The sequence below is a fragment of the Oryzias latipes genome, chromosome 22, assembly GCF_053564925.1.
Source record: "Oryzias latipes strain Hd-rR chromosome 22, Olatipes_Hd-rR_3.1".
Lineage (NCBI taxonomy): Eukaryota > Metazoa > Chordata > Actinopteri > Beloniformes > Adrianichthyidae > Oryzias > Oryzias latipes.
The window spans coordinates 28,055,418-28,070,388 of NC_136258.1; the positions used below are offsets into that span (position 1 = coordinate 28,055,418).

The following is a 14,971-nucleotide window of genomic DNA, read 5'->3' on the forward strand; positions in this document are numbered from 1 at the left end:
ACTTAACAAAATCCAGCTTCATGATGTCAACATTTCATTTGAGTTTTTCTGGAGAGTCCAGTCTCTGTTGCCAGACTTTTTTTGTTTTTTAAAAGTTTTTTTTTAGAGAAAATTGGTTCAGCATAAACAGTTAGATTATCCATCCATCCATCCATCTTCAGAACCTGCTGAAGCCCTTTTGGGGTCATGAGGCTGCTGGAATCCGGCTACACCTTTGGACATTTTAGACACACTAATTTACCTGTGACACATGTTGTTGGACTGTGGGAGGAAGCCAAAGTGCCCCGAGAATACCCACACATGTACGAGGAGAACATGCAAAGTCTGGATTATCTGTTCTCTTTGGTTCTTACGCACTTTTAAAATTGTGTTTTTGGTGTTTTTAGCATGTTCTTGTAGCTTTTTTTTTATGATGGAGGACAAGTATAAAGAAAATTAAGATTAAAACTGCATTTCTGAGTATTTCTTTATTCAAATTATTGTGAATCGGAAGCTGTTCAAAATTTGTTACTACAATCGGCAGCCACAAGCTGGTTTGTGCACTTGCAGACAAATTGATCCATGTCCGACTTTGTTTTCCTCATCTGAGCTGAAATCTTGTTTAAAACTGATCCAATATTGCTCACCATTTTTGTTGCACCAGTATTATTAGGCTGGGGGTGTGAGGGGCTATGAACTAGGGGGGTAACATGTAAACAGAGAGTTCTCAGCAACAACCTGAGGTCCTAGAAAACAACGTTTTTGGATTTTTAGCTAAAAACGGCATAATCAAAATTAAAAAACACTGGAAACGCTTTGAAAATGGCTCAGAAGATTATCGAGTGGGGCTTTAAAGATTTAAAAACTCTTTTTATTGTTTGAAGCAGTCGGTGGCGCAGCTGCATGGTTGAACTCAGGAGGTGCATCAGGAGCCCTGAAGCTCCTCATGAAGTTTTCCCAGTCCGGGTCCTGCAGGCGTCCTCTGTCTGCACACCTGCATCAGCTCCTCGTGCTCCTCTGACACACTTATGCTAATACTGACTCATTTCTCCAACTTACATGATAAAAAAAAGTAAAGGGAGGAAGATAAACACAACAACAGAGACAGAGAGTAATGAATGGGTTATTAGAGGGTCTTTGGTAAATTTTGTAGGACGAGAGGCCGTGAGCGGACACAGATGGTTTGAGTATGTTTTTATTGGACAGCAGGCTTGGCAGGAAATAATAGGTACTCTGGAACCCACTTTTTATTCCCTTTCCCACTCTATTCGGTCCTTTTTTTCCCCTTTGCTTGTATTTCTGCACATCTCCTGCCTGATTTATTTACACACAGACTCTTCAGCTCTCTCCAGCAGAATGCGGCTCTGATTAAACCTTCTGCAGCAATTACTCAGATTTATTGAAATTATTGTTTATGGCTTTTCTTTGTGGGTCAGTGAACGTTTGGAAGTCAGAACAAGCTTACAAACTGTTATTACATGCTTCAGAAAATGAGGTGTGTCACTGATTGTGTCTATTTTTTTATTTTTTTTTAGATATCAGTCACTGGATTGTTGGATCTTGTGACCAAAGCCTGGTTTGGTCACAAACTCTTGAGTCTTTTAATGCCCTAATTCAGATTGGAAGCCATTCTGTTGATATGGTGTCTCAGTAACACTTACAGGACCCTTTACTCATCTCAATTTTGTTTGTTTTTTCATAAATGTAGCTGCTCATCTACAATTTAATTAAGTCTTGTCCACCATTGTCATAGGGAATTGAAAGAAATATGCATATCACCAAAATTCATGTCCTTCAGTACGTTGCATCATTCGATTTACTCTCATGCTTTGTTTGGTGTAAGAGACAATGCCCTACGTGGTGTCCATTATCAGAAATTAATGGATTCATGGTCACTAAATCTAAAACCAAGTACTTTAATCTTGTGTGATGTGTTGTCATGGTAGCAACTACCGAACCTGCACCGACCTCGCTCTGCTGCACCTGTTGTAGGAGGACAAACCAGTGGTTGCTATGCTAAACGTCATTGCATCATTGACCCTTAACACGACACATCTTCCAGGAAGCATTTCCTTTAACCCTTGTGCTATCCTAGGCACTTTAACATTGGGAGTTGGGTCATCTAGACCCACTAGACAGTGCTCTGAACCTTTTTTCTTCAATGATTTGTGATCTTCACTGGTGTCCATGGATTACATGAAATCGTTCCACCTTTATCCACCTTTGTCATGGTAGGGAGAACACGTCAGTGTAAGGGTGGGGTCATAAGATAGCACAAGGCTTAAAGAAAAATCAGATGGAAAACTATAAAGCAGGATCAGTGGTAACTTCTTTTCAACATAAAACACAAATGAGGAATTCTAACAACAGGTTCAGTGTTTTAATGCAGCGAAACTGGAACTGGAAGTGGAACTTTCTGGTTTGTAAAAGGAGACTTTGGTAAACAGGTTACAAATCCAAATGCCCCTGTCTTCGTCCATCTACAACGTTCTGAAATATTATAAATATCACAAATAAAAGTGACAGTAAATGTGATTGAAAGGCCATAAATGAGGTCTAGAAATCCTTTTGTATGTTGGTACTCATGGTTGTTTGTTTTACGCTCTCTGGACCACTTTGGCCTTTCTGCGTCAGCTGCACTTTACCTGACAGCACAGCTTCCACCAGGTCTCCCTCCTGGATCTGAGAGGCGGAGCGCAGCAGCTGCAGCATGTTGTCCGCCGTCTGGTCATGACGGAACAGCAGGATCTTCTCATGCATCCCGTAAAAACCACACTCTGGTATCTGTGAGAAGAGAAGAGAAGGAGTCTCAGCAAACATGCCAAGCTTCTCAGAAATCTCCAACAAATTCGATGATTTGAAGTGACTTTGTTCTCAATTTCTCAAAGTTCTTCACGTTCCTTCGGTGCTACATTAGCATTTCTTCACATCCATTTCACTCTAAATGCTTCTACCTCTGACACAAGAGACACTGCATACCTTTGAGAATTCAAGCACATGTATAGAAATAGAATGAAATAGCTGCTTTTATCACGTCAGGCCGGTTGCCAGAGCAACGGGGGAGGACAATGGGAGAAGAAAATTAACACGAAAGGGAAAAAAACACACACATGGGTCAAAAGAAGCAGAAAATGAAGAGTTTAGAACACGAGGTTGAGGCCCTTCATTTGTTCAGACGCTCGCTGTCCTCTCAATTGAGCTCCTCAACAATACACTTCAGAGCAGCATCCTTATGAGTGCTGTCGCCATAGCAGTGCTGCTGCCTCTGTTGTCATGGAGACGGAAAACCAAGGCCAGTTCTTCTCCAGCTTCCTAGCGTCTGAAATGAAAATCAGCTCCCGGACTGTCTGAGGCGAGTTCTGACCATCCCGGCTGCCGCTCCACACCTTCATGTCTCTGTGAGCTTCGTCATTCGAACGCATCGTCCCCTGTGACAGATAACTCCGAGAGAGAAGGAGGAAGCTGGAGTCATGACTTCAGTGTGTCATGTCTGTCTCTTAGTGAATTCCTTTAGTGAAAAGAAAGAAACAAGAACAAGTAAAACTTTAAAGTGAGTGATTAAAATGGATTGGAACTTCTGGCTCACAAATATTTCTGTTTCTTTTATTTACTCTTGTGTTGAGGCAATAAAACAAACCTGATTTAAAGTAAGATTATACATTAGCCTGTGCAATACCCGTACATTGCAATGACTGGTTTCCCTTTAATGTTTATGCTAAAACAATCTCATGGCAACTTGAATTATTTGATCAATTAAATACAGCTCTCTAAACTTTTGACCAATCAGATTAAGCCCTTTTTTGTTACTATAGATGACATTAGCCATCTATAGATGAGCGTTAATGGAGGATAAATTAAGTTCTGCTGAGTTTATTTAAATAAAACTCTGGCAGTGAAATGAAAATGATGCATTAGGTGATTTTTGTTTTTATTTTTTTTTCTTGTTCATGTGATGCGAGTCATATCGTCATTACTCTATTGATCACTAATGTCGCACATCAGCGGTTTTCCTCATATCGCGGAGCCCTAATCTAAAGAGCTGCTGCCTCAGAGCTTCTAACAGGATTGCTGTCATGGGCGGCTCAGCATGCAAGCCCTCCACCTCCTCAGAGGAATTAAGAGGAAATCTTTATGTCTGGAATCTACCTAACGTTCATTCAGCTCCCCTTACTCCCCTCACCCCTACTGCTCCCCTTCCCTTATTTGTTAAAGGTTCCTCTGATAAAGCACTTTTATCCTCCGTTCAAGCAAGTCCACCTTTTCTTGAGGTTACTGAGGTGTATGACCTCGGAAAGTGAGATCCCAATAGCCAATAGCCTTCCAACATGAGGCCCCACCCCCTGAATCTCTGCTGGAGGAAGAAGCTGAAGATCAGACAGATGGGTTCTTCTGAAGAACCTCATCGCTCTAAGAGCTGAATAGCACAACAACTCTTCAGAGTCTTCTTTCCTTCACTGGATCCATCTTTTCTCTGGATTCATCTTTTCCCTGGATTCATTTTTCACTGGATCCTTCTTTTCACTGGATCCATCTTTTCTCCTGGATGGATTGTTTCACCCGATCCATTTTTCGCTGGATCCTTATTTTCACTGGATCCATCTGTTCACTGCAATCATCTTTTCACTGGATTCATCTTTTCACTGGATTCATCTTTTCACTGGAATCATCTTTTCACTGGATTCATCTTTTCACTGGATCCATCTTTTCACTGGATTCATCTTTCTCACTGGATCCTTCCTTTCACTGGATCCTTCTTTGGGTCCATCCTTTCACTGCACAACAGTTACCAGAACGTTTTCCTGAGACGGTTCTGCTTCAGTCGGTTAGTGGATTCTCCGCATCGCTCTCGTGCTTGATGATGCAGCAAACGCGTGGCGTGGCGTCCTGCAAGCATTCGCTGCCTCATTGTCCCACTGACATTCATTCTCCACCTGACGAGTGGAAACAAACCTCAGAGCCCCATTCAGCGCTGACGTTTCCTGTCAAACAAACATGGATTTCCTCTACTGTACGTGTCTTTACTGACTTCCATCACGTGTTACTGAGCAAACATGGTGGGATGTTGACATGGGAGCTCCTTAAACGAGCATGAAAGTTACTGCAAAAAATAGATCAAATGAACATGTTTCAGTTTCTGTAACTGAAATTTAAAGGAAAGAATTTAGTACTAAATGCTCTGATGCTCTGAAATCCGTCCAGCTGGAGCTGCCGGAAGCGTCACAAAGGATTTACACGCACACTATCTCCTCTCCGTTTCAGGTTCGCTCAGGAAATTTGCGAAGAAGAAGCTTCACGCATGAAATGGGTCCAAGCTGGAGCTTCAACATGTGACAACGGCCGTGATGCTCTGATTCTTCTTCAGACCACATAGTGAAGATGAGGGGGCCGTCGCCATGACGACAGTACATGCGGCATGATATAATTTATTAAGCTGTTAGCGTCTGTGTTTGCGTGTGTGTGTGTGTGTGCGTGTACAGCGGCTCCATAAAACCGTGGAAACTTTGAGAAGACCCAACATCAAAGTGTCCATTATGTAAATTATTAAAAGCTTGGCTTTCAGGCTGGGAAGGATTGGGACCATATCTGATGCAGAGAATATGAGCAGTGTTTCTGCAGAATTCAGTCACCTCAGAGTACAGCAGCACTGCCAGGAAATTGACAATAATTTCGATGAAGGTCATCTACAAAACTCGTACAAAGGAGAAGTATGTTTTTTCATAAAGTCAGGAAGGAAAAAAGACCCTCAAGGATGTCCATTTTATATAGTTTGGAAACAATCACTCAACGGCAGGAAATGTGGAAAAACACTCAATATTACTTCTAAAAGTCCTTATATTTTTCAAAAACTATGTTTTCCTTTATTCCATTTTTGCATGGAGCTAGAACACATTATATGGGACAGTGGGATGGGGCGCAGGAATGAAAGACTCTAAAATACGTTTTTCCCACAGTTTTATTATTATTATTGTTTTTATTTCATTAAAAAATTTGGCATTTGTTATTTTTGCAATGCTTAAAAAAGCATTTACTGAGGATCTTTGACAGTAATGAGATTAATATTGACTCAAAAATTGGGGGATCAAATGTGAGCAGACCTTTTTGGTGGGGGCCAGCTGCCCCCCTTCACCACCTGTAGCTCCGCCAATACGTTTTTGTGAACGTTGCGATTTAACTTGTGTGAAAAATAGAAATAACCAGACTGTGAAGACTGTAAACTTTAAACACAAAAATTAACCGTTTTTACTAATTTTTAAATGCGACATATGTTCTAAAAAACGTTCATCTTTATTAATCTCAAAAAAGAAACTGTTGCTCCACGTCCCTCTGAGAAGATCTGACATCATAGAATGGAGTGAATCGATCCAGTGAACGAAAAATATCTCACAGAAAAACAGATGCAGGATTTGTGTTAGTGATTCAGCAGTTAGAGTCCAGCGAGTTTAGCTCAAAGTCAGAGATGCTGCAACAGGAGCTGCATCTCAGACTCTACAAGCTCCAGTTAGCATGACTCAGCATGAAGGGAAACATCTGTGTCTGCAGCAAACTCCTTCTAACTGTTGATCTCATCAGTGGGACCTTTTTTTGAACAAACTATAGTCAACAATTGGAGCATTCAAGATGATGTTTGACCCAATTGATCCAAACACAAGGAGCCGCAATGATTTAGACATTTGGCTGGACTGAATCCCTATTTATTAAAAAAAGAAAAATAAGAAAAAGTAAAACAAAATCTTTTTTCAACCTTAAGTATGTTTAGAAACAATCCTTCCACCTTAAAACTGATGCTAAACAAACAGATGCTAAGAAAGCTAGAAGACGGACAGACTCTTCAAGAGATGAAAAGAAAGACAATTCAACAGGATGAATGGATTAAAAAAGTGAGAAGATGAAACAAGGAGAGAGAGAAAACCCAGAACAATGAGGCAGACAGGAAGCTCACATCTGTTCGTTTCATTCTAAAAGTGCATTGCATCTCATAATGGCCCTCAAAAGGACACTCCAGAGCCCCAATTATCATGGGTTGCCAGGCAACAAAGAGAAACCGCCACCGGACGATGCAGAGTACAAACAGTTCCATTCTGACTGTTCCAGAGCGCAAAGGTGTGCCTGCTCTGATTTATTCACCGACTGTTGGGACAGGACAAGCTGTGAGTCACAAAAATGTCAGGAATGACAAACTTTTAGCAGGAAAAAATATTTGGTATCAAAACCCGACAGTGAAATCCCCAAATATAAATGAGCTAAAAGTGAGAGGTTAGAAGAATCTAATAGAGGCCACAATGGAAGAAAATAAATAAAAATACAATAAATAAACAAATAAATGAGAATAAAGTCATTAAATTATATTATAAAAAGTCAAAATCTTGCAAAAATCGAAATGTGAAACTATTATTTCATTTATTCATTCATCTTCTAAACTTGTTTTTGTCCCTTTTGGGGTCACGGGGCTGCTGGAGTACAGGGGACACCCTGGACGGGTCACCAATCTATCGCAGGAAATTATTATATAAAAAGTCATAATTTTCAAAAATAAAGTTGTAATTTCATAGTAATATAGTTGTACGTTTACAAAAAAGGAAAGCGGGTTCAGCAAGCTTCTTATGCAGTGTGACGTCCCTTTGATTTGTCTGGAAAAATAATTAAACATGTAATGTTTGATAATCTTTGTTGAAGATTTTAAAAGCAAAATATAACATTTTATTTTTTTTAAACCAAGACTTTTTCCTCCTAAAATTAGGACTTTTCAACCCATAAGATCCCATGGTGACATCAATGTAGCAAAAAACTGTCAGAAATGGATTCTGTGGTCCACTTTATTTGTGGTAAATTATACACATTATTCTATTTTTAAGAACAAATGGGTCTGGGTTCTAATGGGTTCACAACTTTATTTTTGTAAATTGTGGAATTGTTTTACGATTTTCTGCTTAAATCTAATGAAATTTAGACGCTTTTCTCATATTTTACAAATTCATTCTCATAATATTTTTATGTTTTTCACAATTTTCTGATCTCATGAAAATTAGAATTTTTTTCTCATAATTTTATGACTTTATAGTCAATAACTTTGGATTTTTTTCTAAAAATGTTATACCTTTAATCTTGTAACATTTTGAAATTGTTCCACTTTATGGTGTTAATTGTGACTTTCTTTCTTATTCTTCATTTTTTTGTTCACTTAGTTTTTTTTTCTCTCATAATTTTATAACTTTTTCGTAGATTTGTAAAATCTTTCTGATAAAATTACGACTCTGTTCTCGTGAATTTTCCATAATTTTCTCCTAATTGTACGACTTCCTTTTTGTGAAGTTATTGACTTATTTCTCATAATTTAACTATTTGAATTTTGTAAAATTAAAAAATTGTCTTCATAAGTTAATGACTTTGGGGCAGTGGTTAGCGCTCTCCCCTCACAGTGAAAATCCGCTGGTTTGAATCCTGACTTTCAACGGACAGACGGATGGATATTCTAATATATATATTTTAGTTTTTCATCTTTAATGGTGGTCCTAACATTTTCTCGGAGGATATTGAAGCTTAAAATGGTCCTGAAAGCAAACCAATCTCAACGTCTGTGACAAAACTGGATTAAGGAGAAACCTTTTGAGGTTTTATTAATCAATTTATACTGTTTCCACACAAACTCAAGTGTATTTCTGATTAAATCTCTTTTAGATCTCAAAATGCAAAAAGAAAAAACTTTCAGCAGAAAAATTCTCATTCATCAGAGCCTGAAAACAATCCAAAGTTTTGCAAAGGTATGGAAAAAAGTCAGTTACTGCTCTGACCAACAGCTCTGTGAGTGCTGCAGCCAGAACCAAAGCCTTGGCCACAACAAAGAAAAACCTTCACAGGTTTTTGTAAACTCTAAATCTGTTTTTTTTTTTATGTTTGCCTGAAAGATGTTATCTTCAAACAAAAAACAAAAAAAAAACACTGTTTTCTTTTTTTCTAAAGCCAATTTTGACCATTTGTCTTTGGCCATAAGCTGTGGGATGTGAGTGGATAAGATCACAGACACATGCAGCTTCCTTCGCAGGGTGGCCGGGGTTTTTTCTAAGAGTTAGGGTGTGAAGCTCAACCATCTGGGAGGAGCTCACAATAAAGCCGCTATTCCTCTTCATTGAGAGAAGCCGATTGAGGTGGCTCGAGCATCTGGCAGGAATCACACCCAGATGCCTCCTGGTTGTGTGTCAGACCTGTCTAACAGGGAGGAGCCCCTACAGAATCCATCGCTTGGCCCCCTGGGGAATGCCTCCGTATTCGTTTGGAGAAAGTGAAGAAGGTTGCAGGAAGGAGAGGTAGGACATCCTTGCAGAGAAAAGTTCTCCCAGTATAAGAATCCCAGATGTTACATCCCATTCTGGGTATCAGGTTAAAATCCCGGATGAGCCCCCGAATTTGTTACACTACAGTTTAAGGTATTAAAAAAAGGCGTAACATAAAGGAAAGAAAAATAATTTTAAATGACTTAAGGACTCAAAACCTGTCACAAAGACACCAGAAATAAAAGTAATCTCAGAATTAGTTACAAAAAAAAGTTTTCACACAAAAAAGAAAGACGGAAAACCTCCCACTGTGACAAAAATATATATATTTAGAAAGGAAAACAGAAAAATGCATTCCAAAAATTTCAAAAACAGATTTACAGCTTCAGCCGTGAAAGCAAAAAGACTGAAAATGCTGAAAGGACGGTTGACAATCTTTGCAATTTATGAAGTTGCAAAATGGGGAATGGAACATTTTTACCAAACCTGCAAACTTTGCTCCAATTTCTCTAAATTTGGGAGACAGGGTTTTTTTTTTTTTTTTTGGGGGGGGGGGGGGGGGCAAAACATTTTTTTGAGAGTTTAAGGAACTCCAGGGAAACAGCAAATGGAGACATCAAATAAAAAAGGTTTTATTTCCTTTTCCAAAAGTTCAAACATGATTAATGAACTGAATTAGTAGTTAAATACATAACTTGACTGTTTCGTTTGTCACCTAGTAGTGTCTGGAGTGTCTGCCCTGAGACTAGAAGAGTGTGGGTTTGAGTCCATGGTTGGTTCAGCCCAAAAACTCTAAACCAACACAGTCTATTGAGGGGGTTGGTTGGATTAATGGGATTAAACCACCCAAAAAGGTTCTAAAGGAGGGACATGGGTTGAATGGAAAAATAGATTAAGCCACACTCTTTTCTATGGGGCTGTATTGAGTACTATTCTATATTCAGGACCTGTTCCAGGAAAAACAAGTACAAATGACTGTAATGTCAGAGATCGCTGAGTTGCTATCTAAAGATTATAGTAAACACAGATTTCAGTGAAAGCTGATCCGCTGAGGCGACCGCTGAAGGGATTCGCCCAAAGGCGGACAGCAACAAAACTCTGGTGATCGATTACATGGCGTCATGTGATTGTCTTCTAGCATGGCGGAGAAGCCGTACCGAAACCCGTCTGTTAAATGTTCTAACTAAAGTTTTGGGAGTTTTTGGTTTTTCCACTAAAGATGGAAAAAAGTCAGTTTTTAAAACATGTTTGATGGAAACATTGTCGTCGGTTAAGATAAAGGACTGGGAGTGTTTTCTAGTTGTTCCATTTTTATTGAGGTGTTTCTGTGTCTGCATTACTGTCTTCTTGCCATCGATCTTCAGGAACTGTAGTCAGCAGAACTTTGAGGATGGGAAAACGATGGAGAACATTTTCAAGATTTGTTGTCAAATGATCTAAGACAACAGTGATGTTTATGTTTTGTTTACTGCTGAAGTTAACCAGGAAGTTGATTTGAAGTGGTACATATGTTTTATGTTGAATACTAAGAAACGTGGATTGATCCGTGAATCTGTGATTCGTGAATCGAATCGCCACATTTTGACTTTAAGATCAGATTTTATTTTTTGTCTGTCTTGGTTTTTCTGGTTCCTTTGCTAAAATACCCCCCCCCCCCCCCCCTCACGCTTCCTCCAGCATAAATGTTTTTTCAGGTTTGTGCACAGACATGACAGCTCAGTTTAAGGTACTGAAGACATTTTGCACTCCTGGAAAGGGGTTACCATGGCAACCTTTTGAAAACAGAGTGTGTATTATTCAAAAGTATAATATATTAGAACACCGGCGCACCCACAAACACACACACATGCACGAGTCATTCAATCTACATAAAAGCACTCAAGGTTAGAGGCTGTTGCACCCTGAATGCATCTGTCTATTACCAACGTTGCCATGACAACAGTACAGGTGAGATAACTGTAAAAATGTAAAATTATGCTTTTTTTTTCTCCCTGCACTTATAATTTTTCATGGAGGCTGTGATTATAGAAAAAAATGTCACATGAAAGCAAAACAGTCTCTTTCTGCTCTGCAGCTTCAGCTGCAGGATCACAACAGATGTGTGCGAGCAGGAGCTGATGATGATGATGATGATGATGATGGTGGTGATGATGAGCAAGACAATCAGATCGAACACAACAAGCACCTCCACCCACGCCAGCAGACCTCCACGCATTATGAAAACAGCAGCCAGGGGAAAACAGACTATTTCTGAGCCTCTAATGCAGACACCTGCAGAACCCTCTGATGCATGGATGCACCGAAGAGGAACAAGGCTGGACTGAGTCAGCTCCATGTGAACGTCCACCTTCATCTCCAGCCAGCCTTCCCGGAAACAGCCTCTGGCAAACAAACCTCACAGCAGGTTTAACGCTTTGCAGCCAGCTCCAGTCACACACAGGTTGAAAATGAAGATGATAAAATGTTTTTATTATTATTATTATTGTGACCATGAAATGGGAGAAATTAAAATACTGGAACGTTTCAAGAAAGCATGTAAACAGGTGGTCCATCATTGGCATAGAGAAAAACTTAATCCAATCCTTCTGCTGAGTCAGATTCAAGATATCTTAAAATCCCTGTTTGTCTTATTCACTCTGGTGAATTTCAACTGCTTTTATTATTTTTCGCCATTTTTTGTTGCTTAACTCCTTCTCCAATTTTTCAGCTATTTTAACCATTCAACCATTCAAATGTTCAGCTCTTTCAGTTTTTTCCAGCTGTGACTTTTGCTCCTTCAAATCCTTGAACTTTTCAAGATATTCCAAATTTTCCAGGATTTTTGCCTCCATTGAACTACATGGGGAATCCTTGGTGCAGAAGCTCGCTGCTTCGATACCCGGCTCTGGCATTTTTCACAAAAATATATTTTTTGTTATTGTGTTTTTTTCACTTTATATACGATCACCTTTGATCATTTCTTTATTTAATTATTTTTTTGTGCCAATTATTACCCTTCAAGTTTCATTTTCATTCAGCGATATAGAATTTAACTCTGCATTTTCTTCTGGAAATGCAGTTCTAGTTTGCTTTGATGTAGTTCCTTTTCCAGGAACTACATCTGGAAATTAGATAAGCTGGCACAATTTTTTCACATTTCACATGATCACTGTTCTTTTGTACACTGTCCCTTGTTTTAAATAGATAAACTCAAAATTGGAAGAATATAATTTTAAGAAACGATTTTAGAATAATGTAGTTATTAGAATATTTTTTTCTTTGTGTTTTGGGCTTTAAATAAAAGTCCACATTAATTTTGCATCAATACACGACAAAAACTTAATCTAAATGAAGTAAAAATATCCATGTTTTAAGAAAAAAAGTCTTACCAAAAACATATCTTTTTATGAAAGATTTTAAACAACAAAACAATCTTAGTTTAAAAAACTTGACTTAAATAATTTTTTTTATAAAAATCTTGTTGAGATATATTTAAGTTAAATATTTCTTACCCATATTTCTTATCTAATTTTTTTACTGTTTTAAAGAAAATAGTTCAAACGTTTACAATGGTTTTTAACACTGGTTCAGCGTTAAAAACCAGAATTCGTATACTTTTAGTTCTTTGAGGAGCGACAGGCCGGAATCAGAAGTCCAGCAGAACTTCTGATCACAAATGCAGCATCATTTACTTTTTCAGTCAAATGTATGAAAATGATCTCATGATTTTCTTCATAATAGTAGGTGAAAGAAAACCTAAACAACCATGTACTTTATTGGAAACGTCCCACATTGATTCTGTTGTACTGAGGAGTTTAACTTGAACCAGTTGAGCCTGTAAAGTACCGCAGAAAAGGTACTTTATGAGTAAAGTTTAACTTGATTCAAGATTACAAGGCAGTTTGGATCAACGCTCGTTGTCCACAATAACTACAACGTTTTTCAAAGTTGGAACAATTTCCGTCCCCTGAAAAACGTTGAAATATTTCTGAAAGACATTTGGAAAAACTGCTCTGAAAATATTGGATAATTTGATACTTGAGATGAAATGTCAACTAGTTTCTCTATGAGTGGACGCTGCCATGTTGGAACCAGACGATCGTCAGTCTGAGTCATTGTTTCTATGGCAACTGCTCTCACCAATGAAGAGTGAGCTTGTTGGAAGGCCACACCCCTACCACTTGCAACCAGACATGAAATCTGTCAGACGTTTTGAATGTTGGATGTGGGGCCAACAGGCTCCACCTACTTTTATAGAGGCATCTGATTGGTTAGTGTGTAACTTTAAAAAATGTGAAACACTAAACATGAACGAAATGAGGATTATCAAGAAACGTAAGGAAAAAAATAACAGAGCAAGAATGTTTATTCCGACCGACAGAATGACTGAGTAATAGCTGTTTATTTCTCTATAGAAGTATGGTATTTTGGAGGGTACTTCCTGTTTGGAACTTCACTCAGTCCAGTTCTCTTATACCGTCGATGGTTCTAACTCACATCCACCATCCGACCTGATTTCTCAGTGAAATCTCCCTGACGTGTAGCTTATTGAAGCCTCTGTTGTGACGGGAATCCACCAAACACTTAAAACTTTTACAGGCAAACTGCTGCTGAACTCTGATTGGACAGTGGGACTCCTTCAGTGAGGAGATAGTCTTTCCTCATCATCAGTCTGGTCACAAGCAAACATAAGTGTCAGAACTGATCAGAGGTTTCAGGACCAGCAGACTGTTGGGTTCAGTTTGCTGGGATCTTCAGAAAATGCTGAAGTCTTCAGTCACTGAATGGTTGGAGGTAAAGTGAGGACTTCATTCCTCCAACCTTGAAGCTCAGCTGATGTCCTGAGAGGCGGTCTCCATGAAAGTGGTGACTGGATGATCTAGAATCTTCATGTTAGATTTATTTTTAGGAACTGTTTGTGCTAAACCAAGAAAACAAAAGATTTTTTTCTCTTTTTTTTCATGGAGTTGGAGTCAGAGTCTCTTCTGCCTCCATGACCTGTTGCCTCATCTGAGGCTGAACTCTGCTGCTCCATCAGGAAGAAGATTCAGAGGAAAACTTGTGTCTGGAGCCTCTCTGAGCACAAACATCAACCATTCCATCTCCATCTCTATCCATCTTCTGACCAGGTCAGATAAGCTGCCCCTACATCTGCCCCTCCACGTGCACGTGGACAGCACTGCTGAACCTCCTGGTTACCTTCTGGTCCACGATGGAGCACGCCACCTCCCGGACCTGACTCAGGCTCAGCTCCACGGCGTCCAGCAGCACCGGCTCCCGGCTCATGCCGATCTGGATGTGGAACGAGATCACACCTTCTCCACCTCCTCCTCCACCACCGCCACCTCCTCCTCCTGTCCCCCCCAAGAAGGGGAGCGGGCTGGGCGCGCGGATCAGCGGAGGAGCGCTCATGAGTGCGCCTTTTTCCCCGGAGGTTTCCAACTTTCCCGGAAACAACGAGGAGTCGCGGCGCGCGGGGGAAACCCACGAGAGGCGCGAGCGAGGGGGTTCAGAGCGCGAAGAGGTGCGGGGTGGGCTCCCGCACGGCACTCCGCGGCGCGTAAAGAGTTCCCCGGCGGAAAAAAAAACCTGGAGAAAGGCGCGCGGGAGAGGAGAGACGGAAAGGCAATTAACGGGAGAAATGACCGGACCGGGAGGAGAGAGCGCGGATGCGGGTGACAGAGTCAGAGACGTCAACGGGAGCTGCGGAGGAGGGGGGCTGGAGAGAAGGGAGGCAGACCTGC

The 14,971-nt window shown here is 40.0% G+C and overlaps 1 protein-coding gene across 2 annotated transcripts in view; it reads right to left on the minus strand.

The window, feature by feature from the left end:
- The window catches only part of prkd1 (protein kinase D1), a 38,722-nt gene extending 23,790 nt beyond the window's left edge, over window positions 1-14,932 (minus strand). For both annotated transcript variants that reach the window (XM_078941128.1, XM_011490138.4), the window contains exons 1-2: window positions 14,427-14,932; window positions 2,625-2,763 (exon numbers count right to left, since the gene is read on the minus strand). In XM_078941128.1, the coding sequence (XP_078797254.1) occupies window positions 2,625-2,763; window positions 14,427-14,639 (352 nt within the window). In that variant the 5' untranslated portion in view covers window positions 14,640-14,932. The remainder of the gene's footprint in view (window positions 1-2,624; window positions 2,764-14,426) is intronic.
- Between the last annotated feature and the right edge of the window lie 39 nt (window positions 14,933-14,971).